The sequence below is a fragment of the Malurus melanocephalus genome, unplaced genomic scaffold (genome assembly GCF_030028575.1).
Source record: "Malurus melanocephalus ecotype Western Australia unplaced genomic scaffold, MMel_1.1 scaffold_21, whole genome shotgun sequence".
Taxonomy (NCBI): Eukaryota; Metazoa; Chordata; class Aves; order Passeriformes; family Maluridae; genus Malurus; species Malurus melanocephalus.
The window spans coordinates 3,294,825-3,310,965 of NW_026623253.1; the positions used below are offsets into that span (position 1 = coordinate 3,294,825).

Here is a 16,141-nt window from a genome sequence, read left to right on the forward strand (position 1 = left end):
TGGCTTGCTGTGAGGACTGGGAATGTCATCTCACAGCAGAACCACTGGAAAAGCAAGGATGATGGTGAGCAGGGCAGCAAAAAGCTATGGGAGGGCTCAGGAGGTGCATGGGAATGTASATTACTGCCCTGCTCCATCTGCTCGTTGCAAGGATAAAAGGAGCATTCACTTGGCTTGAAATACCTGGTTTGCTTCCATTGAAAAGTACTGAGTGCAGCCTCTTCAGCTGGAGCAGAAAACACTCTGCATGAATTACTGATTTTCTGGGATATTTGAAAATGCTGCTAAATCCTGCCTTCCAAAACCTCTTGCTCTCTGGCTGGGTGATTGATGCCAGATGTRAGAAACTCTGCATTAAGTCCCTGCTTACTCTTGAACTTTGTAACACATACACGGGCTTGTTTTTCCCAGCCTTCACTCATAACTTCTTGTTCTTGGTTTGTCAGAACAGGCCAGCAGAGACCAACTCAGAGGTGGACAAGTCGGCAGCACCCTCAGTSGCTCAGCTAGCAGGGAAGTTCAAAGAGCAAGCAGCCACTATCCCTGGAAAAGAGGTAAGGTGCTCTGCACCCACCAGCAGGAAATCGAGTGGGAAATCAATCACTTGCCTCTTCCTGCTGGAGCATCAGCAATCTGAGCATGGATCCACYTTGATTTTGGATCCACACCTGCAATGCAAGCTGTGGCTGTGTCTTCCATGAATTTCTGACTGGTGGATGAGTATTTTGGTAGAGCCCTATGTTGAGAAAGACACGAACTGGAACACTGCAAAGCTTGGTGGGGCATACAGATTGACCCTACAGCAGCAGACAGCAGTGCATGCATGTCCTGTTTGGGCTGGCTTTTGTGGGCAGACAGCGGCAGTGAATAATGAAATAGCCAATACTGAGCCATGAAAGACAAAAGCAAACAGCAGATTATGCAATGTAGAAGCCAGTGGCAGGTCATCAGCACCTTGTTCATAAAAGGTTTCTTCCAGGTAATTACTTCTGTACGGGTCTGAGAGAAAGCTGCCTCTTTACTTACCTTCATTGCCTCTTCCCAATAATATTTCAGACTCTGCCTAACTCTATCATGCTGAAACTTTGTTATAATGAAAGCCCACTATGCCAAGCATCGCCTCACAAACTGTTTTTCTAATCAAAACACTAGAATACCTGTCTACAGAAGAAAGGAGAGTCAGGGTTATTTGTGGAAGGAGGTTGATGTTTTAGGAGAGCTTCCTGCCTTTTTCTTTTAGCAGCATAAATGTTTGCTGGTGGCCCTTTTCAGGCAGCGTGTGTCTTTTGAAACTGAACTGCYCCCTTCTGCTGCTCAGGGAGAGCCTGAGGGTATCCTCTCTGTCACCCCTCCTGTCCTTGGCTGGATGCAGTGGTGACCTCTGCCCTGCAGGGCTGGCATGCCATCATCTATCAGAGGTCAGCACTCCCACAGCCAGGCCCCAGGACAGGAATAGCCAATCTTTTCCCAAGCATTATTTTTTCCCTTTAGTCACCAGCACACCACTCTATCCATCCCATTACAGTAATTTCYTCTTTTGAAGGTAGGGGATTTAATTGCACTAAGTTCCTCACCCTTCAGAAGGCAGAAAGTTCCCAGACCTCTTTTGTGTTATCTGCAGACCTCTGCTGCTCCCAAGCCAGGGCAAACGTGGAGGGGCCTCACAGTGTGGGGAAACTCCTTTTCTCCAGAGACAGAGGAGGACAAAGTTTCCTGTCTTTTCTCTCCAAGCCATCTGTCACTTCCCCACTGCTTTCYCAAGCTGCCTTCAGATTAATGGCTGAGTGGATGGTCTTTAACCCTTGCTTGGCCCATGCCAGCAGACAGGGTTAAAGGGAACCTCTGACACTGTGGCACAGCACAGCATTTCATGGTTGCAGAATGGCAGGGTTTCCATAAGAATTTCCATATTATTGCTCCCTAGCATGACACAYGGATAAGGGCAGGGCTGTCCTGGACTTCTTAAGGGCACAGCAGTGCCACAGCTGGGTGCAGCACCTCCAGAAGTTAAGTGACATCAAATCCACAGGTTATCCAAGACAGCCAACTCTGCTGCAGAGGGCAAAGATGCCATAACCCAACTTTTCACATGCCAGCCTGTGAGAAGGTAACAATATTATCCGAATGCTTTATTGTGGATATTATCCAAGATCCACAATATTAGCCAGTTATTTTGGAGTATTTTTTTAACACATGAAAAGTGTGTTAACCACTTGGCAGGAGACTGCAAACCTGGCATAAAAATAGAGGCAGCTTGGCTTCAAGACCAGAGCAACAGCTTCATGCTATGAATCTCTTCATTCCTGGGGAGCTCTCTTGTACTTKTGAGAGTCTAAAGAAATTCAGAAGGAATCAGTATCCCTGCCATTAAGTTGCCTTGTTCCTTACTCTTTGGACAGTCTGTTTCTTAATCAAATTTAAGGTTACAGCTGAGGGCTTTTCTTCATTCAAGGGAAACGAATGGGGCTGAAATTCTGAAAAAGTCAGAATTACCTTTTTGCCCTAAAACATATCAGACACAAAATAGGAAATCATGAACCAGATAGGCAGCTGAGACTCGTTAAAAGGAAATCCTGGTAATGACGGGAAAGAGAACAGTCACAGTGTGAAGGAGTTTCCAGCAGGATGCTTTGCACACCAAGTTTCTGGGAAGGCTTCTCTGCTCTCCACAGCTTAGAAAAGTGTCCATTGCACAAAGACTGGAGTGTGGTGGCTTTTGCTGTGGAAAAAGATACAGAGACTACTATTGCAACACTAGGGCCAGGCTCTAGGTGCTACAAGCACATCCATGTGCTAATGCCACCTCGTGCTGCCTTCAGATGACTCATTTGGGCAGGCTGAGCCCTGCCTCCCCAGCAGGTCACACACAGTGCTTGAACCCTTTGGTGCTTGAATCTCACTTGCTTTTAAAGAAACCTGATTTCCYTGCTGCTGAGTTGGTTGTTTTCTTCTCTTAGGTACCACCACATAAGCCAACTCGGAGGAAACCACCCTGCTCCCTTCCCTTGTATTCCCACAAAACTGAGACAAGTGACAATGATGAGCAAGTGAGTATCAATTTAATAGGGGGACAAGGTCTTTCCTCTCTGCAACCTGTTCTCTCCTGAGACTYGAGTTTGGAGGTGGCAGAGAGGTCAGGCTGTGCAGCCAAAGACATCAATCATGCAGCATCAAACCTGCCCCTGCTGTCACACATGTACTGACCCAGGGCCAGCTCCCTGCTCCTCCAGCATGGATACACAGCCCATTTCTGCTGCTTTTGTTTTCACCCTTAGCATGCTGATGGATCCATCCAGTGACGACTGTTCAGGAACCATTGGTATTTATTACATTTGAAACCCATGTTGTTTTTTGAGCATAATGGGGTAATACTTCTGAAAAAAAAAAATCGTGAGATTTTTCTAAAAATCGTGAGATTTTTCCATCTTCAGAAAAAGGGGATAATTAATCTAGAGTGAAGAGAGAATTTGTTGGCAATACCCACAGAGTATTTCTTTAGGACCCTTGAATGAGCATGTCCCAGAAAGCTGGATGTTGCTCACTAAATTTTACCCTAAAGCCCTCTCTGGTCACTTCTGTCCTGTATTTCAGGGTATGAGGTCTCCCCACCAAACTTCACATTRTCACCTGCCCTTAACAAGCAGGTAGTTCTTTGTCCTTCTTACCTGTGAGCAACAGGCTCTTGCTGCCTCCATGCCAAAGGAGCATTAAGCTTTAAATTAKCAGATTCCTTCCTTTTCCTTGCTGAAAAGAAGCAATATGCCCCTTCTCAAAGCAATGTTCTCTCTTTCTCAAACTGCTTCCAGCCTTTTCATAGCTTTACCTTTTCTGCCTATACTAATTGGATATCGTTTAACTCATGTTAGTCAAGTGGTGGCAGGAAATCTTTCCCATCACAGAAAGTTCACAATKTTTGCCAATATGAAGCCTTTAAGAGGTAGAATTTTTATCTGCCTGGGCCTGAAATAATACCAGGGGAGACTGTGCCACAGACTAGATACCTCAATGAAGGCAATGTAGCAACAGAGCCATTACACATCATCTAACTCAAACACTTCAGACAGCAGCCCTTTCCCCCAGAGGAGTTGGGCTGGCTAAATAAGAAAAAAAGAGAATGGGGTCAGGAAAGAAGAAAAATAAATTTTTGTGTGGAAATGCTGTATGAAACTTTATTTGCTTCCCTAGCAGCAGTTTCTGCTTATCTCTTTCAAGTTTTCTGCCTTTATAGTATTTCCTCTTTTTCACCTACTTTACTGTGACGTTTTCCTGTTTCATTTTATTTTGCAGAAGCGGTCACCAAATGCTTGTCCTGTTCCCAAGGTCAAGGTGAAAAGCTCACCCATGATTGAAAAGCTGCAGGTAGGTCCTGGAAGAACCCACATGGTTTCTTCCCCAGCAAATCAAAACTGATTGGCATTGGTCACAGCTACTTCCCCTGCAGTGCAGCCACAGGGMAAGGGGATGCAGGAGCCAGGGGTGACAGCCAGGTAAACATGGCCTCAGTGGTGAGCTTCTTTCCATGGTCTCACAAGCTTGCATCTTTCCGTGTTTTTTTCACAACTATGTATATAATTCAGAAGACCTGCAGATCAGGCTGGAAAATGTGAGCTCTGCTTCGGCATACGTGGGGAGGGTTTAAATCTTGAAGTGATTGCTGGCTGCTCGTTAAGGTTTTCTGCCAGCTCAGCCACTGCAGACTGTGGTGGCTTGGCTGGGTCACTGGAAAATCCCAAAAGGCCTCAGGATGACAAAAGAACATGTCCCGAGTTCCAGCTGCCAGGGAAAGACAAATGTCCAGTCATAACTTCTCTGCCCAGACTTGTTTGTTGACAGTGTCACCAGSAGAGGCCCACAACCACAAGGCCTGTGGATTGTGACAGCTGAGAGATGCAGCAGGGCAAGGGTTCCCCTGTGTGGTTATCGTGTGTAGCACATGCTGCTGTTATGAACACCCCTAATGGGGGGTTTTCTTTGCAGGCYAATCTGGCTTTTGCTCCAGCTGCTCTGCTGCCAGGAGTGTCTCCCAAAAGCCCTGGTCTGAAAGTCCTGGTTTCTCCATTCAGCACGCCTCCCTCAACGCCCACCAGCCCAGGAACTCAGTCCCAGCCCAGTGAGTCACCAGTGAGCTTTGATCARCCCCCAGAAAGCACTCAGCTGCAGTTCTACAACAAGGTAGGATATGTGTGYTAGGATTTCACCATTCCACAAGGCTTGCTTATTGCTTGGGGATGAAGAGGAAAAGGAAGTTGAGCCCTTAGTCCYTCTAACAATGTGCATTTGTGGCCAAGAGAGGAGTTCCATGCACCAGGTTCCAAACAGCCTTTCGGTGTAGCGCKGTGGAGTTTCCTCTCTGCCTGTCTGTGGCTCCAGCAGCCTTCCTGGTCCACTGGGTAAAGGAAGAGATGAAGGGGCAGCTCCCAATCACTTCATTTCAGCAGCAATAGGGTGGCTGATGCCAGGGAGAGCTGTGAGCAGGTGGTGCCATGTGGCAGTAAATGGCTGAGGTGGCCGAGGCTCAGTTTAGGAGCCACACAGAGCACGGCAGTCAAGTGTCACCACAGCRCTCTGGGGAGCTGTACCTGCATTCACCATCATCGACTCGAGTACAAACTCCTCCCTCAACCACCAAACTGCCCAGAGTAGRAAAGGCTGAGACATCCAATGGTGTTTTCTTTCCTCTGTTGTGCTTTCCTGCTTTCCAGTGCTGCTCCCTTGACTGGTTCAATGTCTGCTTTTCCTGCCTCCCAGGTGCGGACGCGAGGATCGATAAAGCGCAGGCCTCCCTCCCGGAGGTTCCGAAGATCTCTGTCTGAGTATGGAGATGGGGAAGATTTAGGGGTCAACTTGTCCTCTCCAGAAAATGGTGCCAGGGAAGATGAGGTCTTTGGGCCCAATGGCAAGACAGAGGAGGTGGAAACAGGGAGCAAAGAGCTGAAGAAACAGGCAGGTTCTGATGAGCAGCCAGCATCAAGGAGAGGATCCAGCAGATCAGAGGATGAAGAAAAAGGGAGCGAAGAGCAAAAGAAACAGACAGGGTCTGATGAAAAGCCAGCGTCAAGGAGAGGATCCAGCAGATCAGAATATGAAGCACAAGGGGGAAAAGAGCAAAAGATACATACAGGGTCCGATGAGAAGCCGCCATCAAGGAAAGGATCCAGTAGATCAGAAGATGGAGAAAAAAGGGAAAAACAGTCAGAGGAAACTACTCCTTGTGAGAATAACACAGAGAATACAAAGGAGGAGGAAGTGTGTCATGATGCCCCAGGAGAGAACTCTCCTCAGCCCCCCTCTGGAAACAATGAGATATGTGAGGGTCYCCAGGGAGAAGAGCAGCAAAGCACTGCCTGTGAACCAGGAAAGGGGGACAAGGAAGAAGCTGAAGCTGAAACAAAGGAGACCATCGAGAGCACAGACACACCGAGAATATCAGACCTTGAAGAATCAGCACTGGCACCTGAACCGCTGCAGGATGCAGTGGAACTAGAGACTGCCAGTGAGCCTTCAGCATCAGCATCGCAGGACCAGGGCACAGCATAGTTTTGGCACACAGGTAAGATGGGCCAGCGTGATGATGGCYCCTAAGATACCTGAGGGTTTTGCTGTTAACAAAAATGGCAACCGTGACAGAGCACAACAACACTGTTGCTGCTCCCCACATGTCARAAGTCTCAGATCTCAGGCCTGTAGAGGCTGTCAGGCAGGGTTTTCAAAATGACCATCCTGGAAAAGACAGGATGGAAAAGAAGCGAAGCTGATTCTGGTTTCAGTATCATGGAAAGGCTCTGCTCATCAGGTACCCTACTGCATTGCTGTTTTGAAAGCAATTTGAAAGTACTTGCAGTAAAAAGCACATTTCCCCAGCAGTAACCATGTAGACACTATATCAATATRACTCCTTACATATGCATATTTATATGTGTGCACACATTGTATATGTACATGTGTACATATATATTCCTATGTGTTTGTYTTGTTAGCTTTGCCAGCAAACCCAGCCACACCATTTCATGATCACCTCTGGAAGTGTGCAAGCATGGGCCTTTCCCACTTGAAATTAAAGAGGATTTCCATTTCTGGGTAATGCATGCCTTGTTCCATGCACCTTCTTGTGTGTTCTGTAACCGCTGATAATGAAGCCACAGATGCCTGAGGATATGTCTCATCCCACCTCAGCCACCTCCTCTTCAAATGCTTCCTTGGTTTGGCAAGGAGCAGCTCAAGAAGGAGGCTGGTGCTCAGGCTTCAGCTCACCTTTGCCTCCTAGCACAGAAACCACCAAATTACCCCCAGGACTTCCCAGCACTGTCTTTACTTAGATCCATGATTATTTTTCATTATTTCCTTACTTATTTTCCCCTCTCAAAAGGACATACCCAATCAGGGMAGAGGACACTTAACATGTGCATAGGAGCCATCTAAGCCAATCAAGGTGGAAGATACTGGAAAACCTTCAGTGGCAGGAGAGGAACAGAATGCAGAAATCACCTGAGGTCTGGACTCGTCACAGAGCTGAGTGGCCTCTTGATGGCTCTCTGCTTTGTACCATGTTTTGGGACAGCTGGAACAAGATGCAGTCTCTTCTGAGTTCAAAACTCAGGTGTTGGCTGATGTGTCTTGGTGATACTTGGGGAGTAAGAGACCTGATACCCGCTGGCTGTCCTGGAGCCAACAGCCACCATCACTCACGGTCCTTCTGCTTCTTCATCTTGCTCCAAAGTGTCGTCTTCTCCCCTGCATTGGTCTTAGATGAAGTTCATCAGTTACGTACATACATACACGTATGGTGCCTTTTTAATAGCTTCTTTTAAAGTACTCTGGGTTTCAAAACTTGAGTAAATAATGTTTTAACAATAGGAAACAGTATGTTTTCTCCATATATGCTGTCTGGCAGACAATGTGAACCTGAACACAGGGACAACTAGAACATTGATCATAAAAGAATAAAATCCCTTTGAAGTGGGGCTGATTTGTGAAATAGCTACCTTGGTAGTCTGGTAGGTCCTGTGTGCTTCAACTTTGGGTGCTTTTAGTGTGGTGGAAAATGACAACCAGCAGATGGGATGCAAAGAAAAGATGTGCTGATAAGGTCAACAGGGCAAGTTGTCCTGCCTGGCTCTGGGCTCCAGTGCACATTTAGAAGGACTGGTTGTCCATCAGTCTTTCTCACTTCCAGACCCTGTCCAGTCTGTTTTGAAACTTCTAGTATGTGGCCACCAAGAGCCACTCAYGATAGAAAGCATCCCAACTTCCTGGAAACAGACAAATAATTTTGTGCAGGTCAAAGAAGTCTTAGCTGGCTGAGTTTCCAGTGGCATTGCCTAGCTGAATTGGTGAAGGTCAGGCASCCAGTCCCTCCTAAGTGTTTATGCACTGTACTAGATTTGCATTCACTCTTGGGCTACTAAAAGTCATGGGCTAGCAGTCACTACGATTTTGATCTGGGGARTATTTGGGGAAAGCTGGACGTCAGATCCTCAGTCCACCAGTTTTCTGACAGCAGGAAGCTGGAAGTGCTTGAAGCTGTGCTGGTGACACTGAACACAATGTCCATAGTGTGAYGTGGAGCTGTGGACAAGCCTGGGCTCACTGTTTCCAGTTAGCCAGACTTGTCCACAGCTGAGCCAAGGCATCAGCCAGCTGTTAGGTGTTCTAAATGGTCAGAGGCCAATGCTTAAACCTGCTGCCAGCCRCCTGGTACCCAGCAATACAGACACGGCTGCAGAGACCAAGGGCAGAAAGAGCATCCCCGCTGCTCCTCATCCATCCCCACGCTCCTCCCAGCAAACATGAAGCTGAGCAGGAGCAGAGGCTTGTCTTGTCCCTGTCTCTCTGTAGAAGCACAAGCATTTCAYACCACCCAGCTCACATCTGTCCTCTGGCAGCCTCTGTGACACAGGAGTGTTACAAACCTGTGGGATAGCCCCTTTCTGTTGACCAGCTCTAAAAGCGCGAGGAAAGAGGAGGCTCTGTTCCCTGCTTTTCTTTTTCCAGGTGAAAGCACTGAGGTTGCACTTGCTGAGAGCCAGCAGCACTTGCCCTCCTGCATATCATGAACTTACTGGCAAACATGACTTCCACACTCTTTTGAGCCGTGCTGTGGAGCACTGTTGCGTTTGAATCCATTTTAATCTGCTTGCTATGGCTTCTATTCCAGGGCAGGCTGCAATCACTGGCTGTTCCCTGTTTCCTCTCTCAGCAGAGTGTTCCCATCTGGATGTGAGTGGTTGTGCCTYACTGTACATACAGATATATGTGTGCCTGTTTGGAGAATGTGTATGTGTGTCTCGAGCACGGGAATGGAAATCCGAGGGAGAAACAGAATCAATAAATGGTGGAATAAAAGCAAAACAAAAATCTCTGTGTTTTGTTTCCCCCTAGAGAGATGAAGAAACCTGAGGAAGAATGGGCAGAGCTGATAGCAGTGGGCAAAATAGGTTCCACTGCCATTARAACAGTTTAACATTTTCATTTAATGCGAGGGGGTAGCTGCTGAGAAATGAGAAATAGGACTTTTGGAAAGATCTGGGATGCAGGGGCGTGGAAACATCAGGATGATAGGAAGCATTAGCGGGACAGAGCACATCAGGGACAAGCGGGATCCAAGCCAGGAGGGTGCTGTGGGCTCAGAACCCCGAGGCGATGCCTGCGGCTCCCGTGGGTGCCGCTCGCGCCCGTGCCGCAGCGCGCGAYGTGGCCCGGGACGAACCAAAGCCGCTGGGGGCGGGTGGGTCCTATGGCCCCCCAATCCCCTGGGAACGAGCTCGCCCGCTTTCCAGCGCCGCCCCGCGCTCGGAAGGGGAATGGAAATGGGAATGGGAATGGTGGGTTATTCCTGCGCCTCCTCGGATGAGCGCGGGAGCGGGATCTGCGCGGAGAAAAAGAGCAGAGCGCCGCGGGGGCCGCTGCTCCCCCCCCGCGGGGACGTGGAGTCACCGTTAACGAGCGGAGCCGTAGGCCCGGGGGAAGGGCGATGCCAGGGATTACCATGGGAAAGGAGACGGAGGGGGCGAAAAAGAAGAAATGAACTCACCCCCCGCTGTTAGGGAGGGCAGCCATGTGTTACGGAGCTCTGGGCAAAGCCGCTGCCAGTGCSGTGGTGGCTAAAAAAGACAGACCCTCACAAACACTGATGCAGGCAAACGGAGCGGGAGGTGGCGGGACGACACTGAAGTGCTGAGCTGGGAAAGCACTAACAGAGCGGCTCGTTGGTCTAGGGGTATGATTCTCGCTTCGGGTGCGAGAGGTCCCGGGTTCAAATCCCGGACGAGCCCGCTGGGAAGGGAGCGCAGTAGCGCTCTCCATTTTGCTGCCGCGGGGCCCCCCTGCGGTTTTGCGCCTCGGGCCCTCCCGCAGCGGGAGCGGGGGCGCGGGGACGACGCCGGAGTGGGGCCGGAGCTGGAGCGGCCGCGGGGTGCGGAGGCAGAGCCGCTCGGCAGGGTGAGGAGCTGCCCCGCAGCGCCGTCTCAGTGAGAGAGAAACGTGGGGGTCTGCCTGGGAAAAATGAGTGTAGCGACGTCAGGTGCGAGACGAAGAGGAGCGGCTGCGCCCTGGTGAGTTATTAACGTTTTTCCTTGCACTGAAAAACCGGGTGGGTCTCGTTGTMAGTCCTGTCTGTGTCGGTTCGCCGTGTGCAGCAGCCGTCCCTGCTGCCGCAGGAGCGCAGCGAAGAAGGAAGAAAAATTTTTAAAAAACTAGGGCTCGTCCGGGATTTGAACCCGGGACCTCTCGCACCCTAAGCGAGAATCATACCCCTAGACCAACGAGCCGCCATGAGTAGCAGTTYCTCTCCCGTGTCCAGGAACGCTCTGACACCGCCGTGTGGGCCCTGCCTGGGACAGCTCCTGCCAGCCTCGTCCCGCCTCCCGCCGTGCTCCCTGTCCCCGAGGGGGCACATGCCGTGTCCCTGAGGGGACACACGCCATGTCCCTGTGCCTGTCCCTGCTCCCCGGGTTCCTGCCGGGCAGTGCGGCAGCCCTGCCTGCCCGTGGGTGCGAAAGCTGCTCGTACGTTGTGAGCCATCGGCCGCGGCAGCCAGGCCGCAAACCCCGGCCCGATGAGGGGAAATTCATGGTTCATTTTCGTAATTTCAAACTGTGCCACAGCCAAGCAATTACTTTCCCACCTTACAGGTGATGGTTTTATACAGACCCACTTAAACAGAGAGTCTTAGACCTCTGATGTTGGCCAGGGTAGAGGTCAGTACTACTTTGGCTTTTGCCTCTGCACAGTAACTGCCGCTAAACTAATTTTGCCAATATTCCAAGAAGCTAGGGGAAATGTAAGAGGGAGATAYAGGAAGACAAATTGCTTCCATTTTGTGTACTTTCTTATGTATCAAGGTTATCAGGAAGACTTGTGACTGAAATTATTCTGGAAGAGGTCATMATTAGCATCCTTTTCCACCCTGAATTTTCCTCAGAATGCTCATCCTTGCATTGTGGGTGATCCAGAGCATTCTTCTTAACCAAATGATGGAAAAGCCAAATTATGGAAGAAAAGACAGAGAGGGGATTTCYTCAATATATACAAACACCTCAAAGGTGGGTGCCAAGAGGAGGTGCCAGCYTCTTTTCARTGGTGCCCAGTGACAGGACGAGGAGCAATGGCCACAAAATAAATCACAAAATGTTCCACTCAACATGAGGAAGAACTTATTTATGCTGAGGGGCCAGAGTACTGAAACAGCTGCCCAAGGAGGTYGTGGATTCTCCCTCTCTGGAGACCCACCTGGACATGTTCCTGTGTAATCTGCTCGAGGTGACCCTGCCTTGGCAGAGGGGTTGGGCTGGATGATCTCCAGAGGTTCCTTCAAGCCCCAACAACTCTGTGATTCTGTGAAAAATAGTTCCCAAACTCTTCAAGGTCCGTTTGCAATTACTGCGTTTTGAGTTTCGAAAAAAGCATTGTGTTTCTGTTTAACCAAAGTAAACACGAATGTGGCATTATCTACTAGTCACAGTTTCTCCCAACTTGAAAAGAAAACATAATGTTGTAATAGATAGCCAGTGCTTTCTTGCACGAATAGAGCCTGTTTTTTTTTCTTTGTCTTTCATGTTCTTCTCTTACTAATTCAAAATGGGTTTGTTTGGTGGGATATTTTTTGCAAGAGTGCATATCTTTGCACACTAAACAGTGTCTACTGTACAATTCCTCTACGTGGTACAGAGATGCAGGCTGAAGAGAAAACAAAACCATTAAAAATGTAGAATCAGTCTGAATATATTTGCTTCTTCTTCTAGAATTTATTACCCTTTTTTTAAACATCAAAATCCTGCTTGCTATCTGTGGCAAGCTACTACAGACCTCTCCAAAACAGTAGGATAACAAAGGTCTGAATTTCTAACATAAACAACAGCTGCAAAAAAATGTATTTAATCTCTTCCCCAGTGATACACTCAGGTTTATATATTCCTTTTGTGATAAGCAGAAGAAAAAAAAGAAGACAGGAAAGTGTTTTTCCTTCTGTTGTGAGACTGAATGCTGATGTTATTGTTTGTGAGAAAGCTCAGAAACGAGTTGGGCAATTTGACAGCAGCCTGCCAGGAGGATGCTGTGGCTTGAGCACTCCTACCCTGTCACTGCTGCTTGTCTGACCTTTGGGGGAATGGATTCAGCAGGAAGAAAAGTAACATCTCCCAGCTCTTCATATACAGACTRAAAAAAATCAGTTTTTTGCCAGCTRAGTGTRCTGAATTCCYGAGAAGTTTGGTAAATAGCAGTATTATCACTAGACAGAGTATAGTTATACAGCTAAAAGGAAGACARTGCAATGTATGTTCCTCAGGATGAGTTAAGTTGTCCCAGCACCCTAACTTGTCTCTGGAARCAGCAGAAGGGATTAATTTGATTGTATCTGTCTGGATAAAGAATTTTTTGCTGTAAGGAGATCAGATACTCTCCCAGATGTTCTCTGTACTGAACATCTGTATTATTACACAACAAACAGGGCAGTCAGGGATGTTCCTGTGTCATCTCAGCTCTGTCAGGGAAGGGAGAGTGTAGGTAAGGGTCATGTGTGGCCAAGTCAGATTTTTTAGTACATAAAAAGGGAACGTGAGCTCTGTGAGGGGCAGTCAGTTTGAGAATATGAAAAATGCAATATTAAARAAAAMAAMCAAACAACAAACAACTTTAGGTTTGCAATCTTGCAAAAATGCCTGGAAAGGTGAGGCTTGGCCTGTTCAGAGGATTGARCATTTTTAAACTGTGCAGTGCTGAAGGACCTGGAGGTAAACAGTGAACTCCAGGTACTGAGGTGCTTCCGTGTGGCGAGAGCGCTTCCAGTCACCGAGGTGAGCTATAGGGTTGGGCGGAGTTTCTATGAAAAATAAGAACTCTGAGGAAGTATTGAGGCAAAAGGGCTTGGAATGCAAGGCTTACCACTGCCTGTCAGTTCCTGCTCTATTTGGAAAGCAGGGATATTGATGAGTTGGMTGAAGACCCACCCCCAAGGGAAGTCAGAGGGACCAAATGAGGTCCTGACCAAACAAGGTGATAATTCCCTGTGATACSAGGAGTTGTCTGTGTTGTTGGTATTTATTCCCAAGTRGTGTCCTGGATTTCRGGTGGCCTGGGTTTCTAGAAAACCTGTACAACAGTTAGATGAGGAACATGCTCCAGAGCTTCTCCCKAGGGTATAAATAATGCATGGCATAAGATGTTAACATTTTAAATCCCATGGGAACTGCAACCTGGTGTCTGGCGTCACAGCTGGAAAAAATATAATTTGCCTGTGTTTTTGTAGGAGCTTGCTTTGTTACGGCTCACAGGAGATGGCCTTTGCTGTKGCCTCTTTGATCTGCAGAAGGAGAGTGGCAGAAAAACTGGTGGGCACAGGGATTTGGGAGACGACCAGCATCCATGGAACACTGGGCAGGAGCAGAACACCCCACAGGCCTCTGATGGCTCACGGATGCAGTGAGCAATAGTAGCCTTGAGATATGACTCAGCTTGTGCAACTTCTTTGAAATGCATGGTTAGGAAAACACGGCACCACAAAGAGGTTCTCAGAAGCAAGGAGGAAGAGGGAAGGATGAAAGCTTGGTCTCAGGGAGTGTGTAACAGCTGGGAACCCAGTCAGCAAGGCGAGGGAAATTCCAAACAGATATTTTCAGGCGAAAGGCAAAGGAGGCTKTGTGAGCTCCAGGAGAGCTCCTGAAGGAGCCTGTGCTTACAGGCAATGCACGCTGAAACAGGCTCTCTGAGTTAACAGGGAACAGCAGGTAGGATTTCTGTGGAGGCAGRAAAAACCACCATTGTCTGTGCTCAGAGCTTGCAGCAGCACTCTCCCGCTCCCCTTGGGGCAAACCAGCACCGTAATGTGCACCTGGGGAGCTCAAGGCTGGCAGAGAGGTTGAGACTGTCATTAAGCATTGTGATCTGCTCCTGTTGCCACTTGCCTGTCAAAAACTGGGCCAAGTGATGCAGCAGGAGATTTCCACAGCTGAGAGTGCTTGGGATACCACACCACTGTGATCAAACCATGGATGGTGCTTATGGGCTACAGCCTCCCTACAGGTCCTGTTCTTGACTATGGGAAGCACAACTCCACTGGAGTGACTGCCACTTATTTCCACATGGGTTCAGTGCCAGCTGGGACGGTCAGTACAATGCCTCCTGATRCCTGAAAAGGCCTAGAAATAAAACTCCATAGACTGGTTATGGAAATAAAACTCCCTATAGCGCAGGGATTTGTTTATTGCAGTGCTGGAGGCGAGGGGGATTTCTCCTCCTAACCCACCTGCCTTTGCTTCAAATTAGCACATATTTATACAGTAAGCATGGTGTAACATGAACATTGTCACTGCCCCCCATACGCCCACCATACACACACCACCATACGTGGGCATGGAAATACATGATATCACAGTTTTACAAGTGCGCATGTGTCATTCTCAATTCAGTGGTCGCAGGGAGCCTCCCTCTAATGAGATACCATCCTCTTCATCATGGTGGACTTTTAACCTTTGTCTTCAGGGCATGCGCAGTTGTGATGTTCATGTTTTTTTTTCTAGTCCTCTAAGTCTTCATTTTCAAATATTTTGCTGACTGTCCTGTGCATCTGCCAAGTTCTCATTAGTGCTCTCTACYGTTCCTTGTTATAGCATCTACCTGTCCACTTTCTTCAGAACTTTTTCTGATTTATGCCCCTTGGTGATTTCACGTATCTGTGTACTAATCCAGCTGGTTAGGTTAYGTGAAGCTGGTACACTATATGTTGCTAATACACTATTAAAAAACTTATAGCAATATATATATAGGCTATCATTGATAATATATTGAAAGCGATTACATTGTTTTTTAGTAATATGTAAAAAGTTATTAGATTCTTATATTGATAACATATAAAAAGGTTATAGAAAGTTTTCAATTAATAGGCCTCATAAGCACCTTGTCACTTTGATATAAACCACATGTGTCACTCCAAAGGCACTTGGATGAGCTTCCTGTACTGCAGGGTATATGTTGGACAGCGCCAGAGCTTGAGGCAGCCGTGTGAGGAGTGGCTGAGGGAGCTGGGAGTATTTAGTGTGCAGAAGAGGAGGCTCAGGGATGACCCTATTACTCTCTAAAACAGCCTGGAAGGAGCCAGGTGGTGGTTAGGCCTCTTCTTTCAGGGAACCAGCCACAGGACAAGAGGACATGGCCTCAAGCTGCACCTGCGGCAGTCCAGGTTGGACATCAGAAGGCATTTTTTCACAGAAATGGTGATTACACATTGGAATGGGCTGCCCAGGAGGTGCTGGAGAGGTGTTTAAGGAAAGACTGGACGTGGCTGTCAGTGCCGTGTTTTAGTTGACATGGTYATAGTTCGGTCACAGGTTGAACTCGATAATCTCAGGGTCTTTTCCAGCCTCACTGAGTCGGTGACTCTGTGATTCAGCGTTTCCTCGATCCCMCGGGATGCACCGGCCGAGAGCGGCCCCGCAGCGCCCGCGCCCCCCGCAGCACCGCCCGCCGGCCGCGGGGGGGCGGTAGCGACGCGCCCAGCTGGAGGCGGGACAGCACGTTCCCTGCGCCCATAGGTCCTCTGGTTTTGACTGACGGCGGTCTTGTCCAATCCCCGTGGAGCAGCGGGGCAGGGCGCGGGCGGGGTGAGCGGGGCTCAGGGGGTGTGTGTGATTGACAGTAGCGTCAGCCT

At 48.5% G+C, this 16,141-nt stretch overlaps 1 protein-coding gene and 2 non-coding genes across 5 annotated transcripts in view; 2 read left to right on the plus strand and 1 right to left on the minus strand.

The window, feature by feature from the left end:
* RCSD1 (RCSD domain containing 1) overlaps window positions 1–9,337 on the plus strand; it is a 37,421-nt gene extending 28,084 nt beyond the window's left edge. For 2 of the 3 annotated variants that reach the window (XM_057389969.1, XM_057389968.1), the window contains exons 2-7: window positions 447–554; window positions 2,958–3,047; window positions 4,288–4,359; window positions 4,978–5,172; window positions 5,749–6,550; window positions 7,367–9,337. In XM_057389969.1, coding sequence (XP_057245952.1) covers window positions 447–554; window positions 2,958–3,047; window positions 4,288–4,359; window positions 4,978–5,172; window positions 5,749–6,537 — 1,254 coding nt within the window. In that variant the 3' untranslated portion in view covers window positions 6,538–6,550; window positions 7,367–9,337. The remainder of the gene's footprint in view (window positions 1–446; window positions 555–2,957; window positions 3,048–4,287; window positions 4,360–4,977; window positions 5,173–5,748; window positions 6,551–7,366) is intronic. The other variant, XM_057389970.1, reaches the window with a different exon arrangement.
* Window positions 9,338–10,199: 862 nt separating this feature from the next.
* TRNAP-CGG (transfer RNA proline (anticodon CGG)) lies at window positions 10,200–10,271 on the plus strand. The gene has a single exon. It is a non-coding gene; the product is annotated as a tRNA-Pro (tRNA).
* A 423-nt stretch (window positions 10,272–10,694) lies between these two features.
* Window positions 10,695–10,766, minus strand: TRNAP-AGG (transfer RNA proline (anticodon AGG)). Its single transcript has one exon. It is a non-coding gene; the product is annotated as a tRNA-Pro (tRNA).
* Between the last annotated feature and the right edge of the window lie 5,375 nt (window positions 10,767–16,141).